The sequence below is a fragment of the Cervus canadensis genome, chromosome 29, assembly GCF_019320065.1.
Source record: "Cervus canadensis isolate Bull #8, Minnesota chromosome 29, ASM1932006v1, whole genome shotgun sequence".
In the NCBI taxonomy this organism is placed as follows: Eukaryota; Metazoa; Chordata; class Mammalia; order Artiodactyla; family Cervidae; genus Cervus; species Cervus canadensis.
The window spans coordinates 38,816,058-38,835,633 of NC_057414.1; the positions used below are offsets into that span (position 1 = coordinate 38,816,058).

General features: G+C 52.1%; 1 protein-coding gene across 3 annotated transcripts in view; it reads right to left on the reverse strand.

The window, feature by feature from the left end:
* CHRM1 (cholinergic receptor muscarinic 1) overlaps nt 1–19,576 on the reverse strand; it is a 29,600-nt gene that overhangs the window by 7,345 nt on the left and 2,679 nt on the right. For all 3 annotated transcript variants that reach the window (XM_043452631.1, XM_043452632.1, XM_043452633.1), the window contains one exon: nt 10,620–13,015. In XM_043452631.1, coding sequence (XP_043308566.1) covers nt 11,557–12,939 — 1,383 coding nt within the window. In that variant the 5' untranslated portion in view covers nt 12,940–13,015 and the 3' untranslated portion in view covers nt 10,620–11,556. The remainder of the gene's footprint in view (nt 1–10,619; nt 13,016–19,576) is intronic.

The following is a 19,576-nucleotide window of genomic DNA, read 5'->3' on the forward strand; positions in this document are numbered from 1 at the left end:
TGTTCCCTCTTCTTCTGAAGCAGCAGAAATAAAAGCAGAGTCTTTTCTGTATCATAAAACCATCCTTGCAAGTGTTATTTCTAACAAGGGAGTTTTGTCAGACAATAACATTTAAGAGGCTGTCGCTTTGTCTTATGAAAGTAACCTTTAACTTTTAAAAAGCTTGTGATTCTGATTGCTTGTCTTCCTTAATAATGCGTTGCCCTGGCAATAATATTTAAATTCACATCTCTGTTTTCTAAAAGGTATAAATACCTGTGAGCTTTGTGTGTGTGTGTGTGTGTGTGAAACCAGAAGGGGGGCACTGGCACCTGTCTCTTCTCTCACGTGCAGGAGGTGAAATAATTGCCGCAGTGACTGCGTGATTTCTTAAACAAAGAGTTTGAATCTTAGTGCATTTAAATGAACACACAGGAGGCAAGGTCTCTTGTGAGCGAGGAGAGTAGGCGTCATGAGGAGACAGGGGAAAGCTGGGAGCACTTCTGGGAATAAAGCAAGGGAGCTGACCGAGGTCAAGTACTAGGGTGATTAGATGGTGCCATGAGGCCCATGGGCTGAGGTCAGGAACCCTGAACTGGTTCTGGGGCCAGTCTGCAAGGTGTGTGTGTGTGCTCAGCTGTGTCCAGTTCTTTGCAACCCCGTGGACTGTAGCCAACCAGGCTCCTCTATCCATGCGATTCTCCAGTCAAGAATACTGGAGTGGGTTGCCATTTCCTTCTCCAGGGGATCTTTTCCACCCAGGGTACGAACCCGCATCTCCGGCATTGACAGACAGATTGTTTACCATCTGAGCCATCAAGGAAGCCCACTGTGCCACTTGGGAAACCCGAATCTGCAAGGTGGCAGGACTTCTTTTTCCAGCAGTGACTGACTGCCTCTGTGTAGGACTAGAGGAAATGGATGGTTGGTAGGGTTGGTCCAGGGTGGTGAGTTCGCAGGGGAAGCAAGGGGCCCAGGGATCATGGATATTTGTGGTGTGGATAGAAGAGGGCGTGGTTGAAGGAGAAAGCCATGGCAGGGAGAAGACTGGGAGAAAAAGGACAGGGTTTGTTGTGGGTGGGGAGCGGGAGCGAGGACGTTAGAGCTTAAGCTCTGGAAGAAGGAGCAGCTGAGGACTCTGGGTGTGGAGAGTGAGATTCCTGGGGCTGAAGAGATCAGAACACGACTGCTGATAAACTGGGTGGCGGAGAGGATGGCTTTGAAGATTATCTGGGGATGTGCTCCTTGGTCTACTCTGGACTAAATCTCAGTTTCCTCATCTGTGATATAGTCTGAACTGTTTTTACCCACAACACTTCTGACACCGTGTGTGTGTGTGTGTGTGTGTGTGTATGTGTGTTCTCTTTTTCCCCCTCACTCCAACCAATTCTCTGCTTCTCTGGACAGTAACTGGCGGTGGGTGGGGAAGACCTACAATTCAATTCACCTCTGACACTATCTACCATGAATTAGCACAGACATCATGAGTTAAGGGCTTCTTCCCCCAAGACTTGGCCCCATTTGAGGTACCAGTTGCAAGTCCCAGACTGTCATGGGTATTATAAATTCAGTGTTCCCACAACTCCTTCCTCAGTTTCAGTTATTCTCTTTTTAAAAATCTTAGTTTGGTTGTGCCGTGTGGCATGAGGGATCTTAGCCTGCGACACGAATGAACCCATGCCTCCTGCAATGGAAGCGCCAAGTCTTAACCTCCAAGGAAGTTCCAGGACCTCCAAGGAAGTTCCCCAATTATTCTTTTAGGACAACTAGAGACCACTCAATTCAGCAAAGAACTTTACTTAGTACTATTACTTTCCTGGGCTTCCTGGTGGCTCACGTGGTAAGGAATCTGCCTGCCAACGCAGGAGACCTGGGTTAGAGCCTTAGGTTGGGAAGATCCCCTGGAGAAGGAAATAGCAATCCACTCCAGGATTCTTGCCTGGGAAATCCTATGGACAGAGGAGCCTGACGGGTTACAGTCCATAGGGTTGCAAGAGAGCGGACACCACTGAGCGACTGAGCATGCACGCACGCACATGCACCAGTTTATTAGAAAGGATAAAACTCGGGAACAGGCTTCCCCGGTGGCTCAGACGGTAAGGAATCTGCCTGCAATGCGGGAGACCTGGGTTTGATCCCTGGGTTGGGAAGATTGCTGGAGAAGGAAATGGCAACCCACTCTTGGTTGGAGAATCCCCATGGACAGAGGAGCCTGGTGGGCTACAGTCCATGGGGTCGCAAGGAGTCGGATACGACTGAGCGACTAAGCACAATAACAGGCAAATATAAGAGACGCAAAGAGCAAGGTATGGGGGAGGGAAGGTGTGAGGAGCTTCCTTGACCTCTCCGGGCGGGTGAATCACCCTCCCCACACCTTGCTGTGTACACTGACCCAGACTCTTTGAACTCCATTGTTCAGAGGTTTTTATGGAGGTTCCATTGAATAGGTGCGGCTCAGGAGGTCATTGCCCATTAGTGATTAACCTCGCTCCCCTTCCCAGAGGTAAGAGGTGGGGCTGAAAGTTCCAACACTTGTTCACACCGTGGATTCCTCTGGTCACCAGTCCTTGTCCTGAAGTTATTCAGGCCTCCCTGGAGGCCCCTCACTGGCACAAACTCAGGTAAGGCTGAAATGGGCTCGTGGTGAATAACCAAAGACGCTCCCCTCACGTCTACCACTCAGGAAATTCCAAGAGTTTTAGAAGCTCTATGTCAGGAACTGGGGGTAAAGACTAAATATATATTTCTTATTATATCACAGATAGGGATAATAACATCCATCTTGAGGAATTTTTAAGATTCAGAAAGACAGTTTGTCCACATGCCAGCAGAGGGAAGAATGGTAATAGGAGTCAGAGAAACCAACGGGCTTCCCGATCGATTCCCAGTCGTCTAAGGCAAAATATACTAATAAGCAAAAATGTACTATAATAACGATCGTTTGTTGTCTACCATGTCACAGACAATGGGCCTAGTCCTTTAGGCACTGAGGGGCTGTGGTCTAATACGTGCCGCTGTACTTCTCCCTCCTTGGCTGGGCAGAGGCAGAGAAGCAGGAGAAAGGACAAGTGAAATGCTTTTACCTGCTGCAGGGGGTGAGGCAGGAAGCCAGCGCTTTCTGAGTGTTTCATTTGTGACGGGCTCCGCATAATTGTTCTTTCTTAAAATAAAGCGATTTGTTCAGGTTCACAAACCCTGGCTCCCTGGTCGTGCAATGCAAGTAGACCCAGGTTTGATTCCTGGGTGGGGAAGATCCCCAGGAGAAGGAAATGGCAACCCATTCCAGTATTCTTTTTTTTTTTTTTTCCATTTATTTTTATTAGTTGGAGGTTAATTACTTTACAATATTGTAGTGGTTTTTACCATACATTGACATGAATCAGCCATGGATTTAGATGTGTTCCCCATCCCGATCCCCCCTCCCACCTCCTTCTCCATCCCATCCCTCTGGGTTCAAAATGTGATGTGTCTTTCAAAAGTAGCCATGCACAAAGGCTATTAGCTGATCACTTCTTGTTGCTGCTGCTGCTAAGTCGCTTCAGTCATGTCCAACTCTGTGCGACCCCATAGACGGCAGCCCACCAGGCTCCTCCGTCCCTGGGATTCTCCAGGCAAGAACACTGGAGTGGGTTGCCATTTCCTTCTCCCCATTCCAGTATTCTTGCCTGGAGAATTCCATGGACAGGTGACCGTCCATGGGGTCGGCTGCAGTCCATGGGGTCTCGAAAGAGTCAGGCACGATTTAGCAACTATACCATCACCCGACACAGATCTCCTAAATCCCTTAGAGTTTCCTGGGTGACAAGAAGGTGATGTCTTTTGTTCTAACAAGGTGATTCTTCATAGGCTCCTGAATAGTTTCAGAATGGAGGCTGCTCATCAGAAAGACCAAGCAATGATTAGATGCTTGGAACTTTCAGCCCCACCCCTCATCCACCACGGAGGGGAGAAGGGCTAGAGGTTGAGTTAATTAATAATTGGCTTTCCTGGCATCTCAGATGGTAAAGAATCTACCTCTAACATGAGAGACCGGGTTTGGTCCCTGGGTCAGGAAGATCCTCTGGAGAAGGGAATGGCAACCCATTTCAGTATTCTTGTCTGGAGAATCTCACGGACAGAGGAGACTGAAGCAGGCCACAGTCCAATGGGATGCAAAGAGTCAGACACAACTGAGTGATAACACACGCACGGTGAAACCTCCATGATATTGTTGTTCAGTCACCAAGTGGTGTCCGACTCTTTTCAACCCTGACAGACGCCAAGCCGCTCTGTCCTCCACTATCTTCCAGAGTCTGCTCAAATTCATGTCCGTTGAGTTGGTGATGCTATCTAACCATCTCATCCTCTGTCACTCCCTTCTCCTTTTGCCTTCAATCTTTCCCAGCATCTGAGTCTTTTCCAATCAGTCGGCTCTTTGCATCAGGTGGCCAAAGTACTGGAAAGTATTCAGCTTCAGTCAACATCAGTCCTTCCAATGAATATTCAGGACTGATTTCCTTTAGAATTGACTGGTTTGATCTCTTTGTAGTCCAAGGGATTCTCGAGTGTCTTCTCTACACCACAGTTCAAAACCATCCATTCTTTGGCTTTCAGCCTTCTTTATGGTCCAACTCTCACATCTGTACAGAATTACTGCAAAAACCATAGCTTTGACTATACAGACCTTTGTCAACAAAGTGATGTCTCTGCTTTGTAATATGCTGTCTAGGTTTGTCATAACTTTTATGAATGCCTCCATAAAAGTCCCTAAAACTTGCAGTTCATAGAGCTTCTGGGTTGGTGAACATGTCCATGTGCTGGGAGGGTGGGGCATCCCAGCTCCATGGATACGAATGCTCCTTTGTTTGGGACCCTCTGGATCTCACCCTTTGCAACTCTTCATCTGGCTCCTGATTTGTATCCTTTACCATATCCTTTATTATAAAAATGGTAAATGTAAGTCTTTCCTTGAGTCCTGTGAGCTCTTATAGCAAATTATTAAACTTGAGTTGGAGTTATGGGAACCTCCAATTTGTAGCCAAATCAGAGAGAGGTATGGGTAAACTGGGGACCCCTTACTCGGGACTGGTGTCTGAAAGGTGGGCCATGTTGTGAGACCGAGTCCTTAACTTGTAGGATTTGATATTAATTTCAGGTAGATGCTTTCAGAATTGGATCACAGGACACCGCCAGCTCATGTTGGAGAATTGGTTGGTATGGGAAAAAGAAAAACAAAAACCATAGATTTAATATCAGAAGTTTTGTAAGTGGAGAATAAAGGAAACAGAACTTTTTCCTTTTTAGGGTGAGAATATTCCAAGCAGAAGAGTAAACACTTGGAATGAGCTTGAGGCCTGTGTGAGGACTAGGAGAATCTCAGAGGCTGGGAGTAAGGGCTGTGTGGGGAGGAGTCACAGACAAAAGAGGCAGAATGAATGAAGTGGGTCTGAGTGTTAAGGTTATTGGAGGCTACGTGGCTTGCTTTTTAATCTCAAGTGCCTAGTTGTTAGCAAGGAATTGATAGCATCAGATCTGTGTTTTGGCAAAAGCCCTTTGGCTGAAGCAGGGGGAATGGAGGGGAGTGGGACCGATTTGCACCGGGACTGGCAAATTATGGCATGTGGGTCTATACCACTGTGAGTTAAGAATGGATTTTGCATTTTTAAATCAAAAGAAAATCAAAAGAGAAATAATATTTTGTGACACAAGAGGACTATAGACAATTCAAATCTCAGTGAAAAATTCAGATCAGGCTTTATTGGAACACAGTCATGTTCATTTATGTATGTGGTGTTCACAGATGCTTTGGACCCCAGTGGCAGACTTGGACAGTTGTGACAGAGACTATATGATATATAAGAACCTAAAAAATATTCTTCATTTTGCCTCTTGGCTTGTGCATGCGTGTGTGATCAGTCATTTCAGTCATGTCTGACTTTGCAACCCTATGGATTGTAGCCCACCAGGCTCCTCAGTCCATGGGATTCTCCATGCAAGAGTACTGGAGTGGGTTGCCATGTCCTCCTCCAGGGGATCTTCCCGACCCAGGGACTAAACCCCTGGTCTCCTGCATTACAGGAAGTTTCTTTATTGCTGAGTCATGCGGGAAGCCCCCTCTTGGCTCATAGAGTCTCATATCTGGCTTAAAAAAAAAAAAAAACCACTTTTATTTAGTTATTAAAATATCTATTTATTTGGCTGTGCCAGGTTTTAGTTGCAGCACACCGGGTCTTTAGTTGCAACGTGTGGGATCTAGTTCTTTGACCAGGGATGGAACCTGGCCTCCCTGCTCTGGGAGCATGGAGTGGGCTGGGAGCATGGAATAGCCACTGAACCACCACGGAAGTCCCTATCTGGCCTTTTATGGAAAAAATTTGCTCACTCCTGAATTAAGGAATTATTTTTTTTAAGGGATTATTTTAACGTTTCAGGCAAGAGGCCTTCATTAGGGTAGTGATGGAGGCGGGAGGGGGGAGGGAGGGAGAAAACAGAATGAATTTGGGAACTATTCAGGGTGGGGGCGGTGAGTAGACCAACGGGGTACAGGGAATGAGAGGAGGAATCTAAGGCTACTCCCCGATTTCTAGGTTGAGTACTGCGTGAGTGGTGGTGCTAGCCGGGTCAGAAATACCAAGAGGGATTTCTGCAGCTGGGAGGCAGGGGGAATACACGGACTGGGAGGGACAAGTAAGAACATTTTTCAGATCTACTTTGCGTGACAGTCTGATTCCTGGAGTTATGCAGTTTGTGTGTGTCGCCAAAAATCCTAAGAACAAAGTGTTAGTCACTCAGTCGTGTCCAACTCTGTGACCCTATCTATGGACTGTAGCCTGCCAGGCTCCTCTGTCCATAGAATTCTCCAGGCAAGAATACTGGAGTGGGTACCATTCCCTTCTCCAGGGAATCTTCCCAACCAAGGGATCGAACTCGGGTCTCCTGTGCTGCAAGCAAATTCTTTGCTGTCTGAGCAACCAGGGACGTCTCAAACTCTGTGGAGCCTAGAGGTTAGTGTGGGACACTTGTTGTTCTGTGCTATACAGGTGAGCAACTAACTTCCTGTCGGAATTTCCAGATGGGTCAGCATCAGTTCTGTAAAATCAGAACCAGTCTCCAAAAAAGGAATCTGAGGATTCCAAAAGCCTGCGGGAGGCCTGGGAGAATATGATCTTGTCCCTAGATGCCAGGTTGCCTCTCATTCATCTCCAAATTGTCTGGGGAAGTTGTTCTGCTGGAGAAAGGTAGGGCCTGCCTCGAAGTAGTATCAGCCAAGTGAGCTGACCCTTTGGGGACCTAGGCTTCCTGCTGAGGGGTGGGGGCAGGAGCTGAGACGGCCAAGACCATCTCTTCTGTCTTTTGTCCTGTGGTCCTAGTCTCTTGAGAAGCCGTCCAGCCCGGTTTGAAGTACCTTTTTCTTGGCAGGGCTATTCTTCGGCTCTTCCTGCAGATGGCGCTAAAGTGACACGATGGGAACGGAGGGGTGGGGGCCGGGGGGAGGAGAAACGGTCCTAACTCGCCTCTTTCTCTAGGTCTGCTCCTGCCTGTTAGCTGGAGGAGGTGGCGTTCACAAAGGCATTCCATTCTTTCCCTGATTCCTGATGGGGCACAAAACGCCCTTGTTTCTGGAGCAAGAAGGACTCCCTCAGAGCAGGAAGGGGTGCTGCGTTTGGGGAGGAGGGAGAGGCCATGTCCAGCCAGGGCCGGAGGACTCAAGCCCCCACCCCGTTTGCTCCGTCCATCGTCCGCTAATCTTGCTTCGGAGGCTTTCAGAGCTCAGACCTCATCTCCGGGAAGTCTTCCCGGACTGCACACCTCCCCCAACCCAGGCGTGCCGGGCACCCCTACTCGTTTCTCCAAGCCCCGTTTCTTCTCCCTTGGCTGGTGGAATGGGATTCTGGACTCTTTTTGAAGCCCAGGCTGGAGGAGTGGGGAAAGGTGTGGGCCTGAGCGTGGACTGAGTGTCTGGCTTTCACCTGCGGAGCCGCCTGGTGCTGCGGTCACACTGCCCGTAGAGGCATTGAGGTGCTTTTTCTACAGCCCATCTCATCCTCTTGAGGCTTCTGCGGAGTTAATTCCCCTTTCAGAGCTGAGGACACTGGAAATAAGAGACACGCCTGAGGGGAGGGGGTACTTTCCTGGTGTTCCAGTGACTAAGACTGCTTCCACTGCAGGGGGCCAGGCTGGATCCCTGATCTGGGAACTAAGATTCCGAAAGCCATGTGACATGGGGGTGGGGGTGGGGGGACAGGATTAAGAGACATGCCTGAGGGGAGGGGGCGTGGGCAGGTAGGACCTGTGCCTGGGACAAGGGACACTTTGACCTGTGACCTGCCAGCCCCATTCATCATCTGAATACCAGCTTTGACCTCCCACTCCTGGCCTCCAGTAGAGGTCAGGCCAGTCTGATTCTGACACCCCTGCTCTCCCAACACTGCTTGGCTTCTTCAGCACCTCCCCCGCCTCCCAGGACCACTGCCTTCAACACAGGACAGGGCATGTAACCTAAAGGGCGCTCAAGCTAAGAGGTGGTCAGGGAGGGCCCTTTTCAGGGTCTTGAGCTGACCACCCAGGAAGCTGTGCTGCGGGAGAGGAGGAGGGGCTTCTGTGTCCTATGGTCCTTCTCTACAGTGCTGTGTGTCTGCTAGCCTCTGGCCAGCCTGTCCTGTCACCTCTGGAGTGGATCTCCCGGCCCGTGGTATCGGAAACTTCCTTTTCAAAGGCTTCTTGGAGTCCTGACAGCTGTATATGGGTGAATCTTCACTCTCTCTCTCTATAAGGGATTTGCCCCACCTAGGACCTCATTTGTCTTGCTCAGTCACTAAATCATGTCCGACTCTTTGTGACCCCATGGACTGCAGCTCGCCAGGCTTCCCTGTCTTTCACAATCTCTGGGAGTTTGCCCAAATTCATGTCCATTGAGTCAATGATGCCATCCAACCATCTCATCCTCTGTTGCCCCCTTCTCCTCCTGCCCTCAATCTTTCCCAGTATCAGGGTCTTTTCCAAAGAGTTAGCTCTTCGCATCAGGTGGCCAGAGTATTGGAGCTTCAACATCAGCATGAGTCCTTCCAATGAATATTCAGGTTTGATTTCCTTTAGGATTGACTGGTTTGATTTCTTTGCTGTCCAAGGGACTCTCAAGAGTCGTCTCCAGCACCACAGTCTGAAAGCATCAATTCTTTGGCACTCAGCTTTTTTATGGCCCAACTCTCACATCCGTACATGATTTATTCCTTTAGGTCAGAATTTCTCAGACTTTAACCCACGTCACAATCACCTGGGAAGCTTATTGAGACATGGCCGGGCTCTACCCCTAGAGTTTCTGATTCAGTAAATCTGGGGTGACCCCAAGAGCTTATATGTCTGACAAGTTCCTGGGTGATACTGATGCTACTGGTCAGGACCACTGTGCACTTAAGGGTTAACTCAGCTTTCAATCCAGTGTCTGGACTGTCCAAACCTCTACACTCCAAAGAAAGGTTTGCCTGGCTCCTGGGAGATAGCCCCTAAACTCTTGGAATATCCTGTTTGATAAGAGTATTTTTGCTTATATGGGAGCCAGGGGCCTCTTGGGATAGCCTCTGAAGGGGCTGGAGACTAAGTAACTAAGGTCAGCCATGTGGGTGGTCAGCAGCCTCCATCAAACACCAGACACCAAGCCTTGGCCGAATTTCCTGGTTGGCAGTGGTTCATGCAGCTGCAAACTGTGTTTCTGGTGTGGCGACTCATTGTTGCTGGAAGCATTAAGTGCTGTCCCCATGACTCCACTGGGAGAGGCCAGTGGAAGCTGGCAGCTGGTCTCTCCTGGACTCTGCCTGTGCACTTTTATGCTTTGCTGACTTTGCATCCTTCCACAGTAATAATTATAACCACGAAGATAACAGCTTTGCTGAGTTCCGTGTCCTAGTGAATGACTGAACCTAAGGGTGGTCTTGAGGACACCCGGTGACAACCAGAGAGCCACTGCTCTGTGCTGTGGGATTAACCTCGCTAGGCTTTAGGCTTTGGGGGCCCCCTCACCAGTGAAGTGCCTGAGGGGCATCTTTGTGGAATGCTTTGAGGGGCTTTGAACTGCCTGGAAACCTGGGTGTTGCTTTGGGGGTAACCCTGAAAGGTCTTTGTGGGTCACTGGGCCCCAGTCTTCCCATCTGTAAATGGGGTTTTGGAGCATTTCTTTTCTCTCTGGGGTGGGGGGTGATGAGTTCCCCTTACGGCAAAGCTGCCAAAAAATATGCTGGGCTGTGGGCAGGGGCAGTTTATTTCATGGTCCTCCTACTTCCGGTAGCCAGCTCTGCCCACTACAGCCTTCCTCACCTGAGCCGGACGCTGGGTGCTGGGTTCACAGGTTTCAGTAGATCCGGCCACTCGGTGCTGCTCCTCCTGAGACCACCCTCAGGGCAGTGACCCACTTCTCACGGTGCTTGGACCCTCCCGCCCCACCCTGCCCTGCCTTACGGCCAGGTCCTTGAGGGAATTCCTTGGCAGTCCAGTGGTTCGTACTACGGGTTTCCACTGATGGGGGCACAGGTTCGATCCCTAGTCGGGGACCTCAGATCCTGCAATCTGCATGGTGCGGCCGGCGGGGGTGTGAGGGAGGGAACAAAAAGAGCTAACTAACCCAGAGAAGGCCCCTTAGCGGCCGCTGGTTATGTGGCTTTATTCACAGAACATTTGGGACCAGGCTGGGCTGGGAGATGAGGGTGGCTGGGAGGCCATGCATGGGTCGGATGGGCGAGCTCACAGGAGGGAACCTGTGCTGGGCCAGGCCAGTGTGGGTAGGGGGCGGAGGCAGGCAGCATGCGGGAGGCCTGGCTAGATCCGAGGAAGCAGATCTACCCAGGGTGGTGTCTGTGAGCCAGGGAGGGAGGGTCTGAGGGCTTCTCCAGAGCAGGGGCTGGACAGCAGGCACCCCTGCCCCTCACTCCCAGGGAAATGACTTAGTGGGACAGGCGGGATGCCTGGTGCTCCCTCCTTCTGCTGCCTCAGGGCTTGACGTGAGACTGGCCACACTGGTCCCCTCTGGTGTCATTGTCCCGCTGATGCTTGGACATTTGCCTTGGGGGTGGCCCACACAAGGACACCCTGGAGAGTATTTGAGGGCCCAGCGGAGTGGGCTGTGCCTGGGGAGGGAGTGGACCCCTGGGAGGCAGGGATACTCCCTTGAGCCAAGCTTTTCTCTCAGTAGTTGATGTCAGTTCCCTGCTGGCAGGGCGTGCCATCCCCCGCTCGATCCAGGCCAGCCCCTGGGGCCATGGAGGACCGCTTGGTTAAACCTCCTTTCTCCTGGCCCGCTCTGCTGGCTCTGCATGGACTTCCTGCCTGAACACAAACAAGGAATCCAAAGCCCGGATACCCCCTCCCAGGCTTTCTTCCTGGTGAAGAGCCCATTCCCACCTGGCAGGGAACACAAGAACCAGTTCCCCGGGTTCCCCAGTTTGGAAAGTTGGTGGGGTCTCCCTGGGTTGTGCAGGAAGGTGACCTAGGGGCCCTGGAATCCTGGGGGTCCCTCCCCCCCGAGCAGGGCCCTGGGTCTGAGGTTACCGCCCCTGCCCGCTTTCTACCAGGGCCCGCCGGGGTGGAGGGATGCAGGCAGGAGGGCCATCAGCACTGGCGGGAGGGGGTGCGGTGCACAGAGCCGGGGCGCTTGGGGATCTTGCGCCAGCGACGCTTGTCCCAGCGGCAGAGCAGCAGCAGGCGGAAGGTGTCCCGGAAGGCTTTGTTGCAGAGTGCGTAGCACATGGGGTTGATGGTACTGTTGACGTAGCACAGCCAGTAGCCCAGCTCCCACAGGGTCTCGGGGACACAGTCCTTGCAGAAAGTGGACACCAGCACCATGATGTTGTACGGTGTCCAGGTGAGGATGAAGGCCAGCAGGATGGCGCTCAGGGTCCGAGCCGCCTTCTTCTCCTTGACCAGCGAGAAGGTCTTCCGCTTGGCCAGCTGCTCCTTCCCACGGGGCTTCTGGCCCTTGCCCGCCCGCTCGCGCCCCTTCCGGGTTGGCCTCTTGACCGTATTCGGGGAGCTCCGGGGCGGCTGCTTGGTGGGGGCCTGCGCCTCGGGGTCCACCATGGGCATCTTGATCACCACCTCGGAGCCAGGCTCCTCACCCTCCGAGGAGGTGAGGGACTCCATGGAGCCTTCGTCCTCCTCCTCTTCCTCCTTCCAGCTGTAGGCCTGGAGCAGCCGGGGGGCTCGGCAGCAGCGGCAGCACCGCCCTGGAGGGGTCTCTGGGGAGCCCTCGGCCCCTGGCTGGGACCGCTCTGAGCTGCTGCTGCTGCCGCCCCCCTTCCCCGGCGTCTCCGAGCCCTGCAGGGCCGCCAGCTCCCGGGCCCGGTTCTCTGTCTCCCGGTAGATGCGCCAGTAGAGGGTGCACATGACCGTGACGGGGAGGTAGAAGGCGGCCATGGCCGTGCCAAAGGTGATGATGGGCTGGGAGAGGAACTGGATGTAGCACTGCCCGGCCAGAACCGTCCGCTCCCCTACCAGGTACTGCCAGAAGAGGATGGCCGGGGCCCAGAGCACGAACGAGACCAGCCAGGCCAGGCCGATCATCAGGGCTGCCCGGCGGGGAGTGCGCTTGGCACGGTAGCTCAGGGGCCGGGTCACCGAGAAGTAGCGGTCAAAGCTGATGAGCAGCAGGTTCATGACCGAGGCGTTGCTGGCCACATAGTCCAGGGCCAGCCAGAGGTCGCAGGCCAGCGTGCCCAGAGCCCAGTGGCCCATGAGCAGGTACGTGGTGTAGAGGTTCATGGAGAAGGTACCGATGATGAGGTCGGCACAGGCCAGGCTCAGCAGGAAGTAGTTGTTGACCGTCTTGAGCTCCGTGTTGACCTTGAAGGAGATGAGCACCAGCAGGTTGCCTGTCACCGTGGCCAGAGACAGGAGGCCCGTGGTGATCCCGATGAAGGCCACTTGCCAGGGACCCTTTCCCTGTGCCAGGACAGTGATGTTGGGGCTGACGGCCGGTGGCGCTGAGGTATTCATGGTGGCTGGGGGGAGTGGGGGAGGCAGCCCCTTCCTCTAATCACAGGTCGGGGCTTCCTCAGGGGCCGCTCATCACCTGAAAAGAGAGGATACGCGCTTGGGTTGGGCGGCAGGACGCCTCCCAGAGCCCGGAGTGGAAGGTGTTGGGAGCACAGCCTCTGCCCTCTCAGAGCGGCAGCCAGACAGCGTCACACCATCCTCACTGGTGCCCACACCTGGTCACTTAGAATGCACTTTCCCAGCCACGAATGGATTTACCAGCGGCCTGAGGGGGAGGGGATGGCTTTGGCATCCAGAGATCTGAGTCCCCATTCCAGCGTCACCATTCAGACTCCGAGCCTCAATTTTCTCATTGGGAAATTGCTGCTGACGCTTCTCTAACTTAACTCATGTGGCAGGAGTGGGGAGACTGGCTTTGTACATGGGACTGCCACATTTTCAAAGCATTTCAGTCAATTTTATTAAAGCTTTCATTTTCTGAGTAGTTACTACATGCCAGACACAGGGCTAAGCGCTTAATTGAATTACCTAATTGAGTTGTTGAACATTCCAGACTTCCCTGGTTGTGCAGTGGTTAAGAATCCACCTGCCAATGCAGGGAACATGGGTTCGATCCCTTGGGGGAAGGGGGCACTAGGCCCAAGCACCACAACTAGAGAAGCCTGTGCAACTGCAGTGAAGACCCAGCATAGTCCAAAAATTAAATAAATAAATAAAAATACGTGGAGCATTTGTAGGAGGAAGGTCTCTTATGACCCCCATTTCACCAAGGCAACTGTGGCTCCAGCCGGCTCTAAGGCCGGGCCACGGCGACACGGGTGGTGTGTGATCAGAACCCACTTCCCTCGCTCACTCTCTGAGCACGTGAAGATCCAACGGGATTCTTCCCTGAAATAAGGAGTGATGGGAAGGCGGGTGCGGGGCGGGGGCGGGGGTGGTCTCCAGAGAAGAGAGAGGGAAAGAGATACAAGCAAAGGGGCGTGGCGTATGCGCACACGCGCAGTTTGGGGCTGGCTCAAACCCTCTCCTGAGGGCATCAGGGGAAATTGAGCCAGGCCCGGACGCTTGCCTGGTGATGGACAATCTGGAGTAAAAGCAAGCAGGATGGGCGAGGGCCTCAGCTCCCAGATAAGCGAGTTTGGTGACAGATGTGGTGTGCGAGGCCGCAGCTGAGCAGAGGGCAGCAAGGGGAACCGGAAGATCCCCCAGACTTTGCCTGAAGCTGGAGTCCAACCGGGGCACTGAGGGTGGGTAGAGAGAGAAGCCATGACTCTTAGCGACCACTGGCCGGGCAGAGGCCCAGCCGCTCAGCCCCTGCCTTGCTGCTGGATTCAGGCATTCGTCTGTTTGCTGAAGAGACTGGGTCTCCTCCTACCTTCAGGGCTGGTATTGCTGGGAAAATTCCAAGGGAGAGACGCTGGGCAGGGACCCAGCAAGCCCTGGTGTTCCTGGGGACCTGGTCTGTGATGAGGAGACTAGAGTCTGTGAGAGCTCACTGCTGAGGGATGCCTTGGTGATGTGTGGCTAGGGGTGTCCTTGTGACAGCAACTCTCAGCATGAGGAGTTGAGAGTGTGACAGAAAGACCATGAAAAGCTGTGGCTGTCAATGCCCCTGGGTCTGGGACAATCTGCATGTGAGGGGGCACAAGGGGAAGTCCTGGCTGAAGAACCCGGGCTCTGGAGTCAGACTGTCTGCATTTGAATCCAGGCCATGCCATGTACTGGGTGCGTAGTCTCCTCTAGAGATGCCACTGCTATGCGCCTGGGTTTCCTTAGCTGAAAAATGGTAATAATGCCTGTCCCTGGCTGATGCTTGAGGAATTATTGCCTAGCTTAAAGAGTCAATAGATGCCAAGTGCTTAGAACAGCCCTGGTCCATGGTTCCCATGAACATAGCAATGGTAGCAACAAGAGCTCCCTCCTGCCCAGAAGTGTCTGCTTCTTTGACGAAAATTTCTAATACTATGGGGAATTCACTGGTGGTTCAGTGGCTGGGGATCCCCACTTCCTCTGCAGGGGGCATAGGTTCAAACCTGATCCCTGGTTGGAGAACTATGATCCCGCACGCCACGTGGCATGGCCTCTCCCCCAAATTCTATGATAATAGCAACTAACAATAACAATGGTCACTGCTATTAGTTAGCACCCCTGAGGGCCAGTCACTACTCAGAGTACCTATGTATCCTTTTTCACTTAACCTTAACAGGGAATCTATGACCTAGGGATTGTTTTTCTTTCCATTTTATAGATGAAGAAACTAAGGCTGAGAAAAGCACAAGAATTTGTACAGGATCACACAGCTAAGGTAGGAGCCAGGATTGGAGCCCAAGCAGTATGTTCCAATGAAACTTTATTTATAAAACTGATGGTCAGGTGGTCCAGTGGCTGAGCTCCATGCTCCCAACGCAGGGGTCTTGGGTTTGATCTCTGGTCAGGGAACTAGATTCAACCTGCCACAGCTAAGACCCTGTAGCTAAATATACTACACTACACTTATTTAGTGTAGCTAAATAAATAAATAAATAAAAGTAAATATAAAAAACCCTGATGGTTGACTTAGGAGCTATAGTTTGCCAATTTGAACTAAAAATGTTACACTAAAATATGATTTATCTTGCTTACTGAGCTCTGTTGCAACCTTGTCCCCTAAGGGAAGTCAGGCAGGAGGCTGGGATCAGACTGTAGGTGCTTGGGCTTTTCCCTGTGAGGTCACTGGTGGAAACTACTCTTGACAGGTGACTCTGAACAACTGTGATCCCTTTGATAGTCGAGACTCAGTGCTGTTTGTGCCTGTTTCAGAAATGGAGCAACTGAGGCCCAGAGGAAAAAAAAAAGGTATTGTGTAGTCTAAGGTCTCCTGGCTCCTAGACTAAGTGCTGGCATCCACATCCCAAGCCTGGGTGCCTTGGGGACATTTCTGTAGCCTCCGGCGGCTCCCTGGGACAAGACCTGGGAAGACTGACCAGAAGCTTACAGGCCTGCACCCTCTGCAACTGCAGGGGTCTCCTGTCTGCCTGGGCACCGTGTGACCAAGCGCTCTGCCATTGTACTTGGTCCGCACACCGCAGCAGGGTTAGGACTCGGTGGGGTGAGTGAGGCACTTGCTTTGCATGCAGAATTTAAGTAGATGCCCCAAACTCAGTCATCAAGAAAGTAACATTTCAACGCGACATTTAAAGAATAGAAATCAATGCAAAACATCCATCATGCACACAATTTTAAACTGAGACAGGATCCAACCCTGCATCTGCACAAACACCTCATCGCCCATGCCTCGCCCTAATCCTGGCCCTGGTTCTGACCAAACTTGATTTACAAAAACAGGCCGCCTGTGGGCTGTAATTTGTTGTTTGATTTTCAAAAATATTACATTACAGTATTATTTATCTTGACTAGTGAGGTATTTTTGTACCCACTCCTTAAATTTCGCTCCAAGGCGAACACCTCACTCGCCTCACCCTAATTCCTGCATTGCCGATCACAGTCCTGGGTTTGAATCTCCAAGCTGTCCCTTCCTAGCTGTGTGATCATCAGCAATGACTTAACCTTTCCTTCCCTGTAGCCCTGCCTCCCTCAGCTGATGGGGATACATGCATGCTTAGTCATGTCTGACTCTTTGCGACCCCATGGACTATAGCCAGGCTCCTCTGTCCATGGAATTTTCCAGGCGAGAATACTGGAGTGGCTTGCCATTTCTTCCTCCAGGGGATCTTCCTGGCCTAGGGATCGAACCTGTGTCTCTTGGGTCTCCTGCACTGGCAGGCAGATTCTCTTACCACTGTGCCACCTGGGAAGCCTGCTGATAAGAATGTGCTATTCTGTGCTCAGTCGCTTCAGCTGTGTCCAATAAGAATCATAGTATCCAAAGTGCTTGGCACTGAAATGACACTCAGTCAACAGCCTCTGCTATTATTCGTGACTCCTCATTCTGATCCACTGACTCTCATCTGACTGTCCCCTGCCCTTTCCTCTCCAGATCCTGTCAGAGCCCATCTCTGGTCCCCAGATTGCTCATTTGTCCAGTGGAGGAGTGGGACCAGCCTGACATCTGGGGAGATTTTACAGGATCCTGAAATCAAGATTCCAAGATGGCTTGAAAGCACAGGAGAGAAATAGCTAAGAACATCCTCACCTATAAAATGGACCAAGTCCCAGAGGGGAGGCTGCAGGGGCTGAAGGCTCACTTAGCGCCTCTCAGCCCTGGACCTGCAGGCTTCAAGGCCCATGTTCTTTCCACTTAGCCGGGCCTCTGTGCCCCACCTATGAGCTGCGAGGGGCCCCCTTCAGGGACAGCTAGGGGAAAGAGAAGGGCAGAGGTTCTGGGGAACTGGACCCTGATTCTTGCCACCGGCTGGACCTTCTGAGCCCTTGGGATGCAGCCCAGGAAGAGAGTCATCTGTGACTTTATCTTTCCTCCACAGTCAGAAGTGGGGGTCCTCCCCCAAGCCTCTCTTGGACTGTAATTTGCTCCAGAGAAGGTTCCTGGAGGCCTGCTCTGGTCCCTGCTGTGTGACCTTGGGCAGGTCTCCTTAACTCCTTACTGGGGGCAATTTCAATAAGGCAAAGCCTCTTCAAGGCTACTGGTGGGTCAGCAAGATGATGGCTGAGAAAGAATGTGGCTTCCAGTGACTGGGTGATTTCCCTGTGGGGAATTCCCTTGGGCTGAAAGTCTGGGTGCTAGGGTTCAACAGCAGCTCCAGAATTTCTACAGGGGAGGGACTTAGGGTTAGCCCTCTGGTTGAAAGGGGTGTGTATGTGGTGGAAGAATGTGAAACCATCCATGGGAGTGGGGTAGTTGGTTAGTGGGGATTGCAGGGCCTGGGGGGAAGACTCCCCAAGGAAGTCCTTGCATTGTCTCTGCTTCAGGCCCCATCTCTGCTCTTGTCTTGCTGGGTCATCTTGGGTAAGTTCTAGTCCCGACCTGGTACCTTTCTGTAGGATGAGTGTTTGTGTGTGAGAGTGTGTGCATTGCTGAGTGAGAATAAGAAATGATGGGGATGGGGGTGGGATTTCTCTGGTGGTCCAGTGGTTGAGGCTCTGCCCTTCCAAGGCAGGGGGCATGGGTTTGATCCTGGTGGGGGAACTAATATCCCACAGGCCTCACAGCACAGCCAAAAATTAAAAAAAAAGAGAAATGATGAGGGTCTTTATGGGGATGGGTTGGGACATCCTCTGAGGGTGTCTGGTGTAGAGGAAGGTGGAAAGGAAACAGGAGGCACTTTTCTGCCCAGAACTGTGGCTTCCTGATAAAGGTCTTCGGGAGCTTTTAATAATATTAATATTATCATAGCAACTAATATTTACAGGCTGCTTACTATAAGCAGACATGGCTCTAAGCATTACATACGTGATTTAACTGACCTGTTACAAATCCTTGGGAAATAGGTTCTATTCTCTTCAATTGGCAAAAGAAGCAATGAGGCTCTAACCTGATAGCTCATCACTGATGCAATCAGGATTTGGACTCAGGTGGTCTGCCCGCGGCCTGGTGTGCTGCAGTTCATGGGGTCACAAAGAGTCGGATGTGACTTGGTGACTGAACAACAGCAGTCTGCCTCCAGGGCTAACCTCTCGGGTGCCTACTCCAAATGCTGTGGGGATGGGGGGCTCAATGGCCTTCTTGCCTACTTTGATTAGCTTGGCCAAACCCAGGGTTGAATCAGTCAATAGGGATGAATCAGTCCTTCCCGGAGAATCTTGTCTGCCTGTGTGTGTGTTTGTGTGTGTGTGTGTATATGTGACATCTATCTGGATGTCATCTATTTGGATGACGTATGATCACAGTACTATGGGAAGGCGGTGGTCCAGCCGTAGCTCTCTGCTTGGCACACAGCAGTTGCTCAGTAAACATCTGTGGAATAAATCCATGGATGTACCCGGAGATCTCCTGATTGACTTTAGGACTTTAAGCATGAGGCTGAGCCTGCAGCAACAGAGGGTGGGTGGAGTGATGGGAGTCTGAACCGGCTCCCGAGTATGGTCCCTCCGCTCCATCCAGTTCCTGTATCCTTTCACCTGCCAGGTCCCTGCCCCCTCCCTGAGACCTTGCCTGGCTTGAAAGGATGGGAGAAAAATCCCCAGGAGCATTCTCAACTGTCAAATGGACCAGGGAAGCCCTGCCCCACCTGCTGCAGGAAGGCCTGAGTGAGGTGACAGGACAGACTGGGCTGGGACTGTGCCTGCCAGTGTCGGGGAGGAAAATGTCAGCCTGGGCTCAAAGAGTTAAGGGATGAGGTCAGAGCCTTGAGCAGGGCAGGCTAGCCAGCGCCCTGGACCAATCCCCAGGGGCCGGGGATCTGGCTGGTGAGAGGAAGGGGGAGGGGAGAGATTGATGGGGAGAGGGATGCCTGAACACTGGGGCTTCCTGAATCTTACCACTAGTCAAGGAGTGCAGGAGGGAAGGCAGAGAATGAGGGGTGCTGGGGGAGAGATTCAGGGGGAGGAGTGAAGCCATCTTGTGATTCTGGAAGTCAGCAGAACCCTGGCTGGAGAGAACGGGCGATACAGGGGAAAAGGAGGTACAAGGTGGGGGCCGTGGGGCTGGGTACCTGGGACCTCACACGTGCAGGGAAGCTGGTCCTCTGGCCAGGCCTCCTGACCCATCTGTCCCTTCTGTGGGGGCCTGAACCCCAAACCA